This window comes from Callorhinus ursinus, unplaced genomic scaffold (genome assembly GCF_003265705.2).
Source record: "Callorhinus ursinus isolate GAN/ISIS: 27379988/994484 unplaced genomic scaffold, GSC_fseal_2.0 scaffold12, whole genome shotgun sequence".
NCBI classification, from domain to species: domain Eukaryota; kingdom Metazoa; phylum Chordata; class Mammalia; order Carnivora; family Otariidae; genus Callorhinus; species Callorhinus ursinus.
The window spans coordinates 77,921,434-77,934,840 of NW_027397074.1; the positions used below are offsets into that span (position 1 = coordinate 77,921,434).

Below are 13,407 nucleotides of genomic sequence, written 5' to 3' on the forward strand. Positions count from 1 at the left end.
AGATCCCCTGTTATAGACGGCAGAGCTTATAAACTTATAAACTTTCTAAATTCTAAATTTAAATACATATTTTTTATTCTAAATTTTTTAAATTCTAAATTTAAATACATATTTTTTGTTGCAGAGATGTAACCTGAGTGATCAGTAAAAGCCTTGAAAGCATAAAATATGTTAAAAATGTTTCTTCAAAGAGAAAAACTTCCAAAAATTAATGAATCTATTTTTTAAACAAGTGATGATAGGTATCAAGTCAGAATGGCTTTTAGATTTCACTGGATACACTGAAAAGAAGGCTATAATAGCTTTATTTTGAAATGTTAATATAATACAAAGGAAATCACATTCTTTGCAATTATTTAAACTTAACGGGAAGACTTAACCTGGATAATACATGTATAGAAGATTTAAGTGGCAGAGACCCGGTAAAATCAGTAGTTCAATTTGAAATTCTGGGACTGACTGGTTCCTTTCATTCCAATCCACATTCAGCCCTCCCAGCATCTCCGCCCCTTCATTCACTCCTCTCTGTTACTGGAGCAGTGTCTGCTCATCACGCCCTGCACTGCCTCAAGAGATTGGTAAAACTCCACTAACAGCACGGCCTGTGCTCATTCATCTTTGTGTCCCTCTATATCCCACAGTGCTTTGCATATACTAGTTTTGAAAATTTTTTATTAAAATAATTTTTGTGTTGATAAGACACTGGTACTTATCATTTCCTATCCCTTGTCTCTTGAGGTATTATGCTTAGAACCCATACACCGGGAGAAAAAAAAAAAAAAAAGAACCCAGCCACCAGGCTGTAACCAAGTCCATGCTGTCTATGAAGAAGTCCCCACAGAAAGGCCCATGTGGAGAAGAACTGAGGCCCCCAGCTCTTGGCCCTGACCAAGCTTCCAGTGGACAGTTAGCACCACACCTTGTAGGATGTGTGAATGAATCATTTTGGAAGTGGATCCTTTAACACCCAATGAATGTACCCTAGGCAATACCATGTGACGCAGAAATAAACCTTCCTTACTGACAGCAGCCCAAACTGCAGATTCAGAATTTGCTTCAGCCACTACATTTTAGGTGGTTTATTATACAGTAATAGTAACTGAGATATACTTAAAATAAGACAAAAGTTATCTGTTATTTTCTTCTAAGATGACAGCACTTCTGCTCCAAGAAAAGAAAGAAGACAGAGTATCAATATACCTAGCTCAAATGAGTGCATTATTAATCCCAACTTAGAAAAGCTGCACTGAAGACGGAAGATTGGTGTGATCAGAAAGTGAAAAAGATGGATAAAGAGAGGGAAAATGACAGCAATTTCTCAGACTTCAGCACTAGAGTAAGAAAACAAAAGATAAGCTATTCTGCAAAGTAACATAGGTATGGCCATCCCCTGAGGACCTAAGGGATGTGCTTTAGGAAAGAATCTGATCTTTACAACTACAAGGAATTCTTTAGTCCAATTTCTAATTTTTATTAAAAAAACCATCATTTCATTAGATTAAGAGGTTATGATAAAACATAAAACATTCACACTTTTTTTTCCTTTGGACTGGTGATTCTCAACTTTGGTATAAATCAAAATCACTTGGGAAACTTGTTAAATGTAAGTGCTTGGATCCTACTTCATGGAATTAGAATCAGCTCCAGTAATCTCCATTTTTATTTATTTATCTTTTTTGAGAGGGGGGAGAGAGAGAGAGAGAGAGAGTGTGTGCATGCCTGTGAGGGAGTCCGGGGCGGGGGGGTGGCAAACAGAGAGGAAGAGAGAGAATCCCAAGCAGATTCCATGCTCAGCATGGAGCCCGATGTGGGGCTTGATCTCATGATCCTGAGATCATGACTTGAGCCTAAATCAAGAGTCAGATGGTTAAAAGACTGAGCCACCCAGGCACTCTAATATCTCCATTTTTAAACAAATTACCCAGGTAACCACAGCAAAAAATATAAATATTATTTAACCACAGTTTATATGGTCAGTCATCATTTTCTAATATATCAACTGTGGAATTGCTGCAATCTCTCTCTCTCTACACACACACACACACACACACACACACACACACACACACACACACACTTTTGAAATCCTGAGGTATAAAATGTAATAATGTCAGTAAAGACAATTCCTTTTTCTTGATCAGTGTGAATTGAATGTGGCTGGGATAGAAAAGGCAAAGAGCTGCATGAAGTTCTGTTAGGGACTTTGGGGAAGGACAAGGAACAGGCACTTAGGAAGAAAGAAGTAAAAAAATTCCCTCTTATTAGACTCATTATAGAAAAATGAAAGCATGATATCAGTCTTTCCATTTACCTAGTTTTAAAAATTAAAAAAAAGAGAAACTTTAATAATTTTAAAAGAATTGGACATAAAGAAGCGCATAGCTGAGTGCCTGCTCAGCACAAGCTGTGACAGAATAGAAGGCACAAAGCCCAGATGCCGCAGCAGCAGAGCTCCTTCTTCTGGTTTGTGCGGTCAAGAGATGTGGGCGATCTCTGCTGTGGCAGCTCTAGTGTCTAGTCAGAACAACAGGAACTGCACTTCGTGACCACACTTGGCACTGACGTTTCAAGGAAGGCCTTACATGCTGCTATCACTGCCAACAGTCCACCAAAGGTTTCCAAAACTGGTAACAAAGATCAAGACATCCAACCTTCATGCCTACTCAGGACTCAATACTTCTTCTACAGCAAACTGGAGTCTTTATACAAATAGTAAAATAAACCCCAAGAGATGGTAAATATTTACCTGGTCCCTGTTGTTGATGTTTGAATAAGGTAACTGTCCGGTCATCAATTCATATAGAACAATCCCAAATGCATAGACATCTGACTGAAAGCTATATGGGTTTTTATCTTGCATTCGGATCACTTCTGGTGCCTGTTAGAACACAAAAAGAAAAAATATTCTTGTTTATTCTTCAACTAAAAGGACTGAAAAGCAAATTATTGCAATTCCTAGAACAATGCTTTTGTTATTAAATAATCCATCTAATATGCAATCAATTTTCTTATTAATGGGCAAAGAAATAAAACTGATTAAGAAAAAAATGTGCAGTAAGCTCTGAAAGAGGCAGTATAACTAAGACTTTATAATTTTATCAGCCAACCTCTTTCTGCACAAAATACTGTCATTGCTATCTGAATCCGTCCCAGGACTAGCCCTATCAAGAATCAGTTCCCGTTTCCCACTCCTGATTCAGTAAAGAAATACCACATCTGTGGTCCTAACATGTTTGGGAGTAGTACAACCACTACGCTAAATGCCTCAGAATTTAAGTTTTCCCATTGGTACAATGGTTCGCGTCTCAGGGCACCTTCAAGACTGACAAACTCAAACCGCTTCCCTGCTTCCAAAAGCATTATCAACATGCCATGGATGCTTTATTAACAAAAGCGAGAGAGAGGAGGTTGATTTAGAAGAAAGTATAAAGAATCTTGGCCTCTTGCTTCTTGGACAAAGATATAGACCAAACCATATTTGCTACATTTTTATACATTTTACTCACTGTATTCTACCACTTAATTTCTTACTGGCTGTGTTCATGAAATACAATAAATGGTCAGCTAAATATAAACCTAAAAGAGTTCTTTCACCTTGCATCTTCTGTATCGTTTCATTTGGAAGAACTGTTTCACTAGAGAAATTGCAGAGTTTAAGTAAAAGCTCTGTGAAAGCATTACTTAGATATGTAAACCTGAACTAACTGCATAAATGGCTGGAGGGCGTGGGACAAGATTCCCGGTCACTAGTCAGACTATCTCACAAGGCAGGCCATGGCAGGCCATGGCACTCAGCCTCACCTGCAAATCACAATCACCTGTGTACTCGTTAACCTCTCAATGTCCAGACTACATTCCAGCCCAAAAATATAACAACAGAATCTGGGGATGAGATCCAGGCATTGCTGATTTTTACAGCTCCCCAGATGATTTTAATGTCCAATCAAGGTTGAGAACCACTGACAGAAGATGTGTGGGAGATCCTGATGAAGGATGGGGGGTGGTGAAGGAGAAGATTTTGTCTACTTGCTTTTGTCAAACATTTTATTGCTGACTGCTTTTAGTAATACAGTACAAAATAAACCACATACAACTGTGATGTGATGAACAAGTTAGAATACTGAGAGGCTGGTTATGATCCAGGCATAATTTTAAAAGCCAGAACATAGTTTTGAGAGGAACAGAGTAATAAATAAAATTTAATAAATAAAAAAAACTAAACACCTTTTTAAAAATTTAGTTTTACTTCTACTGTTATTGGTATATGGCTTGATGAAAAGTTGTATGTTACCTATTTACAAGAAATGCATCATTGATCCTCAATTTAGTGATTTAATTTGTAAAATTTTTCATAAAGATTTCTTTCCCCTCTAAGATAAAACAAGGTTGACAAGAATTCAGAGAATTACATAACTTTAGTTCTGACTAAACTCTTCTCTACTAGTCTACGGTTGCTCCATATTTGTTTTTGAAGGCAGTATCAGTCCAAAAGGATTTATTCAACAGTTAAGTGTACTACTGGCTAATCTCTTGTACTAAAGCTCAGCTTGATGGAATAAAGGATGAACCAATCTACCTAGGTATCAACAAAAAATAAATTCGAAGAAAATATAAAACTTTATGTATAATAACCTGCTAACTGTATAAACTAAGGTTTTTGAAAGAGGACAAACCTGGAGACTTAACTGAGCCTTTCTCCCACACTAGTTAAAATAAACACACCTTATAAAAAATTAAAAAAAAAACACAACACACCTTTAAAACATGTATCAATTGTTTCTTTTTAATTTTAGGTTTTACAATTTCAGTACTTGGTGTCTGCCAGCCTGGCCCTTCCTAGGATACACTGTTAATCTTGTAACAAGATGTGTGCTTAAATGTGCATGAGATCCAGATTACAATGATTAATTAGCCTCTTGTTTATAAAATGATTTATTAAAACAATTAAACTATATTAAAGAAACAAACCTAGCTAGCTCCAATTACTGAATCTTAGCAACAAAAAAGGCATTAGAAATCCACTAGTCCAACCAACATTAAAGATGGAGAGACTTGGAGGAGGTTAACCAAAGTGCAGGCCGAGAGTCAAATAGACTAAGTCCAATGTGCCCCTTCCACCTTGTCACTTGCCTTCACTCCAGTTATTTTTTTAATTTAAATTCAATTAGCCAAGGCATAGTACATCATTGGTTTTTGATATAATGTTCAATGATTCATCAAACTGGGTGATGGGCATTAAGGAGGGCACGTGATGTGATAAGCACTGGGTGTTACACTCCACTTCTTATTACAAGAAATCATAGCTGAATTTAACCTTATGTTTACTTGACTAATTCAGATGCCTATCTTGGAATTCCCCTCTTGGAGACTGCTACAGATGCAGCGATTTTATGCAAACATGGCTTCAAGAGCTCTTGCAGCGTCTCTGTTTCCAGATTCAATTATTTAAAGTTTCAAATTGCACTGAGTTTGGGGACATTCCATATTCAGCTGAGAGCAGCGGTTCTCAAACTTTTTGGTCTCAGGACTCTTTTAGTTTTGAAAATTACTGAGGACCCCAAGGAACTTTCATGTGGATTATATCTATGGGTATTTATCATATTTAAACATAACTGGGAAACTGTTAAAATATTTAGTAATTTCATAAATAATAAAACAGCCATTAGATGTTAACACAGATCACCCACTTTTAATGAAAAGTATATTTTCAAAACCAAAAAAGGTTCAGTGAGAAGAACAGTACTGCAATTCTCTTTGACTGGTTTAACGGCAGCCAGTTATGGTCACATATTTACTTCTGCATTCGATCTGTTGTGATATGTCATTCTGGTTGAAGAATATGAAGAAACATCTGGTCTCATATGGGGATGACCCTGGGAACCTCCAAAAGGGTCTCTTAGGGCCCGTTTTGAGAGCTGTTAGCTTAGAGGATGATTCGTATACTTTTCCTTTTCACAGCCGGCTGAAAGTAATTGCACAGAAGTTTTCATTCCCTTCTTTTCCACAAAGCAGAAATAGGAATAAAGAAAAAGCAAGAAAGAGCTATGCAGGGCTGCACATGGCTGATTGTGTTAAAAATTTTTTTATCTTTCCTCTCCCAGCTGCCCCATAATTATAGGTTCTTTCTAGTCTAAAGGCAGTAACCTTCCAACTTACGCTTAAATAAAATTGTGAAACAGCCTCTCTCTTAAAAGGAGTTCTCAGTAAAACCTTAATAATAGCTGCAGATCATACCTGCTGAAATTGCACACTTGTTTTTTCTTTTGGAAACAGGGTACACAGAACATTCTGAACACAAAATATTTTAAAGAGACAATTCTGCATAATATTTAAACAGTGTTTATAAAATACATATTTTTTGTTTGAAATACACTGAAACTGGTTTCATAATACTCTTTTTAAAAAAGATAAAGAAAAAAATCAAAATCTATTTACATAAAAAATAAGATCAACATTGATTTTTGTGAATACTGGGAATTATGAAAATACTACAGTCGAAACCTTCAAAGATTTTTTAGTAATTCAGCAACATCTCAGGGTCCAAAAATTTAATTAATGGAGAAACAGTCTCAATTCTTACCATCCACAAAATGGATCCAGACAACTGTTCAAACTGATGGGACCCACTCCATCGAGATTTCACTGTGGCTAGACCAAAATCACCTATTTTTACTGTGAGGTCTTCATGAAGAAAAATATCTGAGGTGTAGTAAGTAAAGGAAAACAATAGATCTCATTTTCCTAGCAAAGCAAGCATTATAAAAATTTTAGGTAAGAGATCTAATTTCTAGAATTCTGTAATATGATTTTTTTTGGTAAAATTGATATTCCTTTAAAAAGTACAGTACTTCATATTTCCTCTTAAAGTTAATGAATATGTTTTTAAAAATATGGTTCTATTTAGCCTATGTGACCTGCTTTTAAGATTTTTGGGGCTTGAAATGTGGTAGGATGAGGTGAGATGCTTTCCTACCTATGTTATGGGAAACCCTGAAACTTTCCCACTAGATTTTAGTAACACAGACCCAGATATGCTTTTGGCACTGCTGGGAAAGCTACAAAGATTCTTCATTGGAATGAAGTTGGTTGGCAGACAGGGTCTTGATCTGGGTTTATGGAAGAAGAAGAAACATTATGTTTTTCTCACCTCATTGTTACTAAGTTAGAACCTGCAGTTACATCTCAACTACTGCAGAGCAGCCTCAGAGCACTGAAAGAAATGAGTAGATAGCTATCCATTTTATGGTGCTGACATAATGTAAGCACACAATCATAAGAGTCCTACTATTATAAAGACTTGGTAGATTGTTCAGACACCAAAAGCATGTTGTAGTATCCTGCTTTACTATGCTCTCATGCAAACCCGTTCATTAATTTTTACATTATATTGAACTTAGCATGAAAACTGTTTTTACATAATGTGAAGACAAAATGCAGAAGAAAAATCAGGATGTTTTCAAACTTCGCAGACAAATTTCAGGAAGGATACTATTACTCTTGAGGTCTCTGTGGATGATTGACTTGGCGTGTAAGTAACTGAAAAACAAAACATCATTTTAACCTGAGTAGGGGTAAAGACTCTGGCCTCAAAATCTATAGAACATCTTTAGGGGTATAAATAAAGACTTATTCAAAATCACGATACAATTGCAAACTGTACATTGTGATAACCCCTTTACATAAGAAATCTTAAAATAAACTGTAAATGAATTTAGGATTATAGGAACATATTACTATTATGGTACAGCCCAAATCTTATATTCTATTAAAAGACTTTGCTTTATCTTTTACTATTTACCAATACAAACCTTTCACTCCAGGAAGCCTATTTATCCATGTCCTTTAAATATACCTTGATTTTTAATCCCACCTCTGCGATCAGTGCTCCCCTGCCAAACCCAACCCCAAATGAGCTTTCATTCTATTCTCCATCTATTCATACCTATCCTTTAAGACTGAACACACATTCTAACTCCTGAACAAAGCTTTGCCATGATTAACTCAACTGAAAGTGATCTTTCACTGTTGAGTTATATCGTAATTATTGTAATGTTGAGTTATATCGTAATTATTGTAACAGCTTGATTCATCTATTTTTTTTCCTATGCCTATGGTTCGCTTTCTTTTCAGAATGTAAACTCCACTAGAGTATGAAAATGTGATTGGTAATTTTAAAGGTAGTATTATACATTCTTAAAATAACTTCTTAAAAATATGAAGGAGCTTTACCACACATGTTAATCATTTAATTAGTCTTACAATTAGTTAATAATGCTCACAGTAAATAATCCTGTTGTTGATTAGTTTAAAATAGTGTATTATAAGAGAAAATTAAATAATGCAGAATGAAGTAAATTTCCAAAACAAGTAAACAAAAATAGTGAGGAGCAAACTTGCTATATATAATGTCCACAGTGAATCTACCTTAAAGTCAATGATAAGTTTAAATTATCTATGTTACCTCTAAAAACTGCTTTAGTTGAGTTCACTGAGGGTAAAAGCAATGCTTAGTTCATTTCTGTTAATCTCCAGTGCCTAGCACAGTGCCTGGCATATGGTAAGTATTCAACACGTCTGTTGAATCAACTACAATGAAATGCATATAATATCCTAGTCAAAGTTATTTTTCTTCATTTAATACTGGAAGGAACAGATATATGAAACATCTAAAATTTGACAATGACCATTAGGAAATAAATTTTGCCTTAAATGACACTTTATATATCAAATGGTATATAACCAAAATTATGTAAAACACTTAAAAATCAAAGATTCATAATAATTAAGCTTTATTTATATTTCCTCATCTTCATGTAAACTTCCTCATTCTCCCAGACATCAAGATTTTGAAACTTTCTTCTCAGATAAAATTTTCACTTCAAATGACTATTGATACAAAGGAACCCCTTCTCCTCCAATTACTCTCTTACATCACTGTTTATTTCTTCCACAGCATCTTCCACACTCTAAGACTCTCTTGTTGTCATGACATCTGAAGCCAGTCTTGCCCCACTACATCACATGGTCTCTCTGAGGTTGGAAGAAAATGTGATGTCAGTTATAGGACTCGTTTGCTTAAAAAGATCTGCAGTGACACAGAATGGTACAGATGGAGAAACAGGGGCCTCAATCACAAGCTTTTTCAAGATGGGGAGACCCTGTCCCCATTAGAAGAAAGGGGGAACAAATGGTCATGGTATCCGGTGGCGGTGCTCGGTGCTTTGGTCAGAGATGGTATTCAGTGCACGGAACAGGTGTTGGTCTTTGAAAAGAGATCCTGTCTCCTTTAAAATTAAAAACAGCAATAAATGGGTGGCAGACATGAATATATGGAGGCATGATGAAGTTATAAGGGACGATAAAGGTGTTCTTGATGGTGTCAATCTTTTCAACAAATATGATACAAAGAAATATAGCAAGAATAAGGTAGATAGCAATTAACTAGAGGGTTGAGGAGAAAAAATTTCTGACCAGGAAAGTACTAGATAATTAGCAAGATATGAATACCATTATTGAGTTAGGGATATAACCTTAGTAGAAGCTGGATAGCATAAATCTATTATAGGTTAAAGTTGTATATAGCTGCAACTTGAAATAGCACCACCTTATCCTTGTGTAATCCTTTATTGTTTACAAACTACTTTTCTAACTTTTATTTCATTTAATAATTCTTTTTCTGTAACATCTCCGCAACAAAAGCAGTGAAAAAGCAGAAATCCAGGTCTATATAATGGATGGTTCGAAAGAAAAGGTCCTCAAATTCCCCAGATGGAAAAATGGAATGAATTATCATACCCCGTATCTCTACATGATATAATGTTCCAGAGTAATTACTACCCTATATAATTCTATATAGGCTGACACTAAAACATAATTTTCTAAGCACCAATCAGTTATAATGAAAGCTGCCAAAAGACACATAACTGGTTGAGGGTAGGGAAGGGAACAAGAAGAAATTAACTTTACTACAGATGATACAGAAGTGTATCCATTATTAAGGGCAATTAAAGTGGAGCCCCTTCTTAACTTTTCTAAGATGTTAAAGAGAACCTTACAGGTTTATAAAAGCAGCAGGAAAGAAAAAATATGCTATAAACCAAATGAATACATATCCTCTTTATAGGCTTCTCTTAGGTGTTTCTTTCCTTGAAAAAAAGTATCCACCTACAGAATCATTTAATCTGAAAGCTGGGCAATCATCTAGGTAAAATCTGTTCTACTTCTTTCAAGTTATTATCCAAGATTCAGCTTTTTAACATTCTTTTTATAGCTTAATCTGATGCCCCAAGAGTAAATACAATACTCTAGATTTGATCTGATCAACATAAACTAGAGTGACTCTCATCTTAATTTTCTCCTTGAACGTAAAACCTAACACCATGAAACACCTAGAAAAAGAAACATAGGTAGCAAGCTTTTTGACAGTGGTCTTGGTAATGATTTTTTTTTTTTTTTTGGATTTGATACCAAAAGCAAAGGCAACAAAAGCAAAAATAAACAAGTGGGACTACATCAAACTAAAAAGCTGCACAGCAAAGGACACAAACCACCAAAATGAAAAGGCAACCTACACCAAATGGGAGAAAATATTTGCAAATTATATATCTAATAAGGGTAATCCAAAAAATATAAAGAACTTGTACAACTCACTAGCAAAAACCCCAATCTGATTAAAAAACAGACATTCTTCCAAAGAACACATACAGATGGCCAAAAGGTGTCCAGCATCACTACTCATCAGAGAAATGCAAATCAAAACCACAATGAGATATTGCCTCACACCTGTCAGCATGGCTATTATCAAAAAGACAAGAAATAGCAAGTGGTGGCAAGAATGTACAAAAACGGAAACTCCTGTACACTGATGAAGGGAACATAACATTGGTGCAGCCACTATGGAAAATAGTGTGCAATTCCTCAAAAAATTAAAAACAGGATTATCATATGATCCAGCAATCCCACTTCTGGGTATATATCCAAAAGAATTTAAATCAGGATCTTAAAGAGACATCTGCATCCTCATGTTTATTGCAGCATTATTCACAATAGCAAAGACATGGAAACAATAGTGCCCATGAATGAATAAAGAAAATGTCACACACACACGAGTATTGGGCAGCTACAAAAAAAGGATATCCTGCTACTTCCAACAACATGTATGGACCCCGAAAGAATTATGTGTAATGAAATAAGTCAGAGAAATACAAATACCATATGATCACACTTATATGTGGAATCTAAAAACAAAACAAAAATCAAATTCACCTTCATCTTCCTTATGGTGGGTTAAAAAATTTTTTATCAGCCATTATTCTGATCATTATGGCAGCCATAGTCACCGTACTGACTCCTATTAAAATTATATTCAGTTACAAGCCTACAGAGTTGTTCTTGCATTGCTGCAACAAAACAGTTTCCCCATCCTATATTTGTATGTATCTCTCTCTTTTTTGGAGTTGGGTAAGATGTCATATTTTATAGACATGGCCTATAATTTCAGCTTATTAAAATTTTAGTTCTCACTAAAAAATAAGTTTTAAAAGACCAGTGTGCTAACAAAGCCCTCATCTAAGTTATCTGTAAATGTGCCAGTCATATTCAAGAAAGAAATGAAACAAAAATCTTCTAGCTTAGTAGCTTCAGGTATGATCAATACACAGTTATGAACCGAGTTGCATTCTCCACGCATGTTGCATCTCTCGATCTTATCCCCAACATTATCCTGAGAAATATCATTCAAATGCCTTGCTATAATTCAAATACTATGCCTACATTTGCCATAGTATTTGCCTGGTTTATCAGTCTAGTCTATTTACAACAGCCCCAAGTGTCTCTCACTTAAGTTTACTGTTATTTTCTTGTATTTTCAACTGTTCCTAAAACCAAATAACTGGTCCACATAGACATTAGCATTTCAGTCCTCTTTCACTAATGCTACATGATTTCAAAAAGTTCACCAGACTTCACACAGCAAGTTCAATCTCCCCTCAGACACCTACAGAGAATGTAGCAGCCAACTGGACATGACGGTGGTGACAAGATGATATTTGATCCAAGCAGTTTCCATTATAGTCTCCCTTCTACTTTGATGCCCTCTACTCCCCTCATAATCACAATGAGAAATGTGAGCAAGATTGAAGGGAATGACATTCTGCTACTCCTCTGTAGTCAATAATCATTCAGAACAGTTAAAATCCCTAAGAAGTGAAGTTCACACATTAGTTGTGATCCAAAGTGGTCTAAATTCTATTTTTAGAGTTTTCAGTTTCTTTTACTTTTAAAAACCAAATTTATGAGGTACAACTTGCATACAACACAGAATGCACCCAATTTTATGTACAGTTTGAGTTTTGACAAATATATACACTTGTATAATGACCAGCCACAATCAACATGAAGAATATCCATCACTCCCCAAACTTTGTTCATGTATTTCTGCAATGAAACCCTCCTTGGTTCAGGTAACCACAGATAATGATTTCTGTTACTAGAGATTAGTTTTGTCTTTTCTAGAATTTCATATAAACAAAATCCATGGCTTCTTTTGATCAGCATAATGATTCTAGGATTCACACACTGGCTGCATGAGGTATTGTGGGGTATGGATACACCACAACTTAACCACTGACCTGTTGGACATTTGGGTTATTCCTCATTTTTGGCAATTTTGAGTAAGTTACTACAAACATTCAAGTACAAGTCTCTGTTGTTGACTTATGTTTTCACTTTCGGGTAAATAAGTAAGATTAGAGTTGCTCACGTGGCAATTTTAACTTTAAAAGAAACTGCCAAAGTGGTTGTCCCATTTAAGATCCTTACCAACAGTGTGTAAGAGTTCTGGTTGCTCTGCATCCTTGCCAATACTCGGTATAGATGGTTTTGACTATAAGCATTCTAGTGAGTGTGCAGTGGTGTCTTGTAGTTTTAATTTCCTTTTCCCTAATGTCTAATGATGGTGAACATCTTTGCATGTGTTCATTTGCCATTCTTATGCCTTTTTAATAAAGTACTCCAATCTTCTGTCCGTTTTCTTGTTTGGTAGTTTTTTTTTTTTTTTTTGAAGGATTTTATTTATTTATTTGACAGAGAGAGACAGTGAGAGAGGGAACACAAGCAGGGGGAGTGGGAGAGGGAGAAGCAGGTTTCCTGCGGAGCAGGTAACCCGATGCGGGGCTCGATCCCAGGACCCTGGGATCATGACCTGAGCCGAAGGCAGACGCTTAACGACTGAGCCACCCAAGCGCCCCTGGTAGTTTTTCTTATTACTGAGTTGTAAGAGTTCTTACATGGTTCAAATACAAGTCTTTTAATCAGATAATGTATCTTGCAAACATTTTCTTTAAATATGTAGTTTGTCTTCTCATTTTTTTTAAAACAGTGTCTTTCAAAAGGCAAGTTTTAAATTTC

The 13,407-nt window shown here is 35.6% G+C and overlaps 1 protein-coding gene across 8 annotated transcripts in view; it reads right to left on the minus strand.

Moving 5' to 3' along the window:
• Window positions 1-13,407, minus strand: part of BRAF (B-Raf proto-oncogene, serine/threonine kinase) — a 180,814-nt gene that overhangs the window by 12,204 nt on the left and 155,203 nt on the right. For all 8 annotated transcript variants that reach the window (XM_073899288.1, XM_025854724.2, XM_073899291.1 and 5 more), the window contains 3 exons: window positions 7,490-7,536; window positions 6,581-6,699; window positions 2,747-2,878 (listed from right to left, as the gene is read on the minus strand). In XM_073899288.1, coding sequence (XP_073755389.1) covers window positions 2,747-2,878; window positions 6,581-6,699; window positions 7,490-7,536 — 298 coding nt within the window. The remainder of the gene's footprint in view (window positions 1-2,746; window positions 2,879-6,580; window positions 6,700-7,489; window positions 7,537-13,407) is intronic.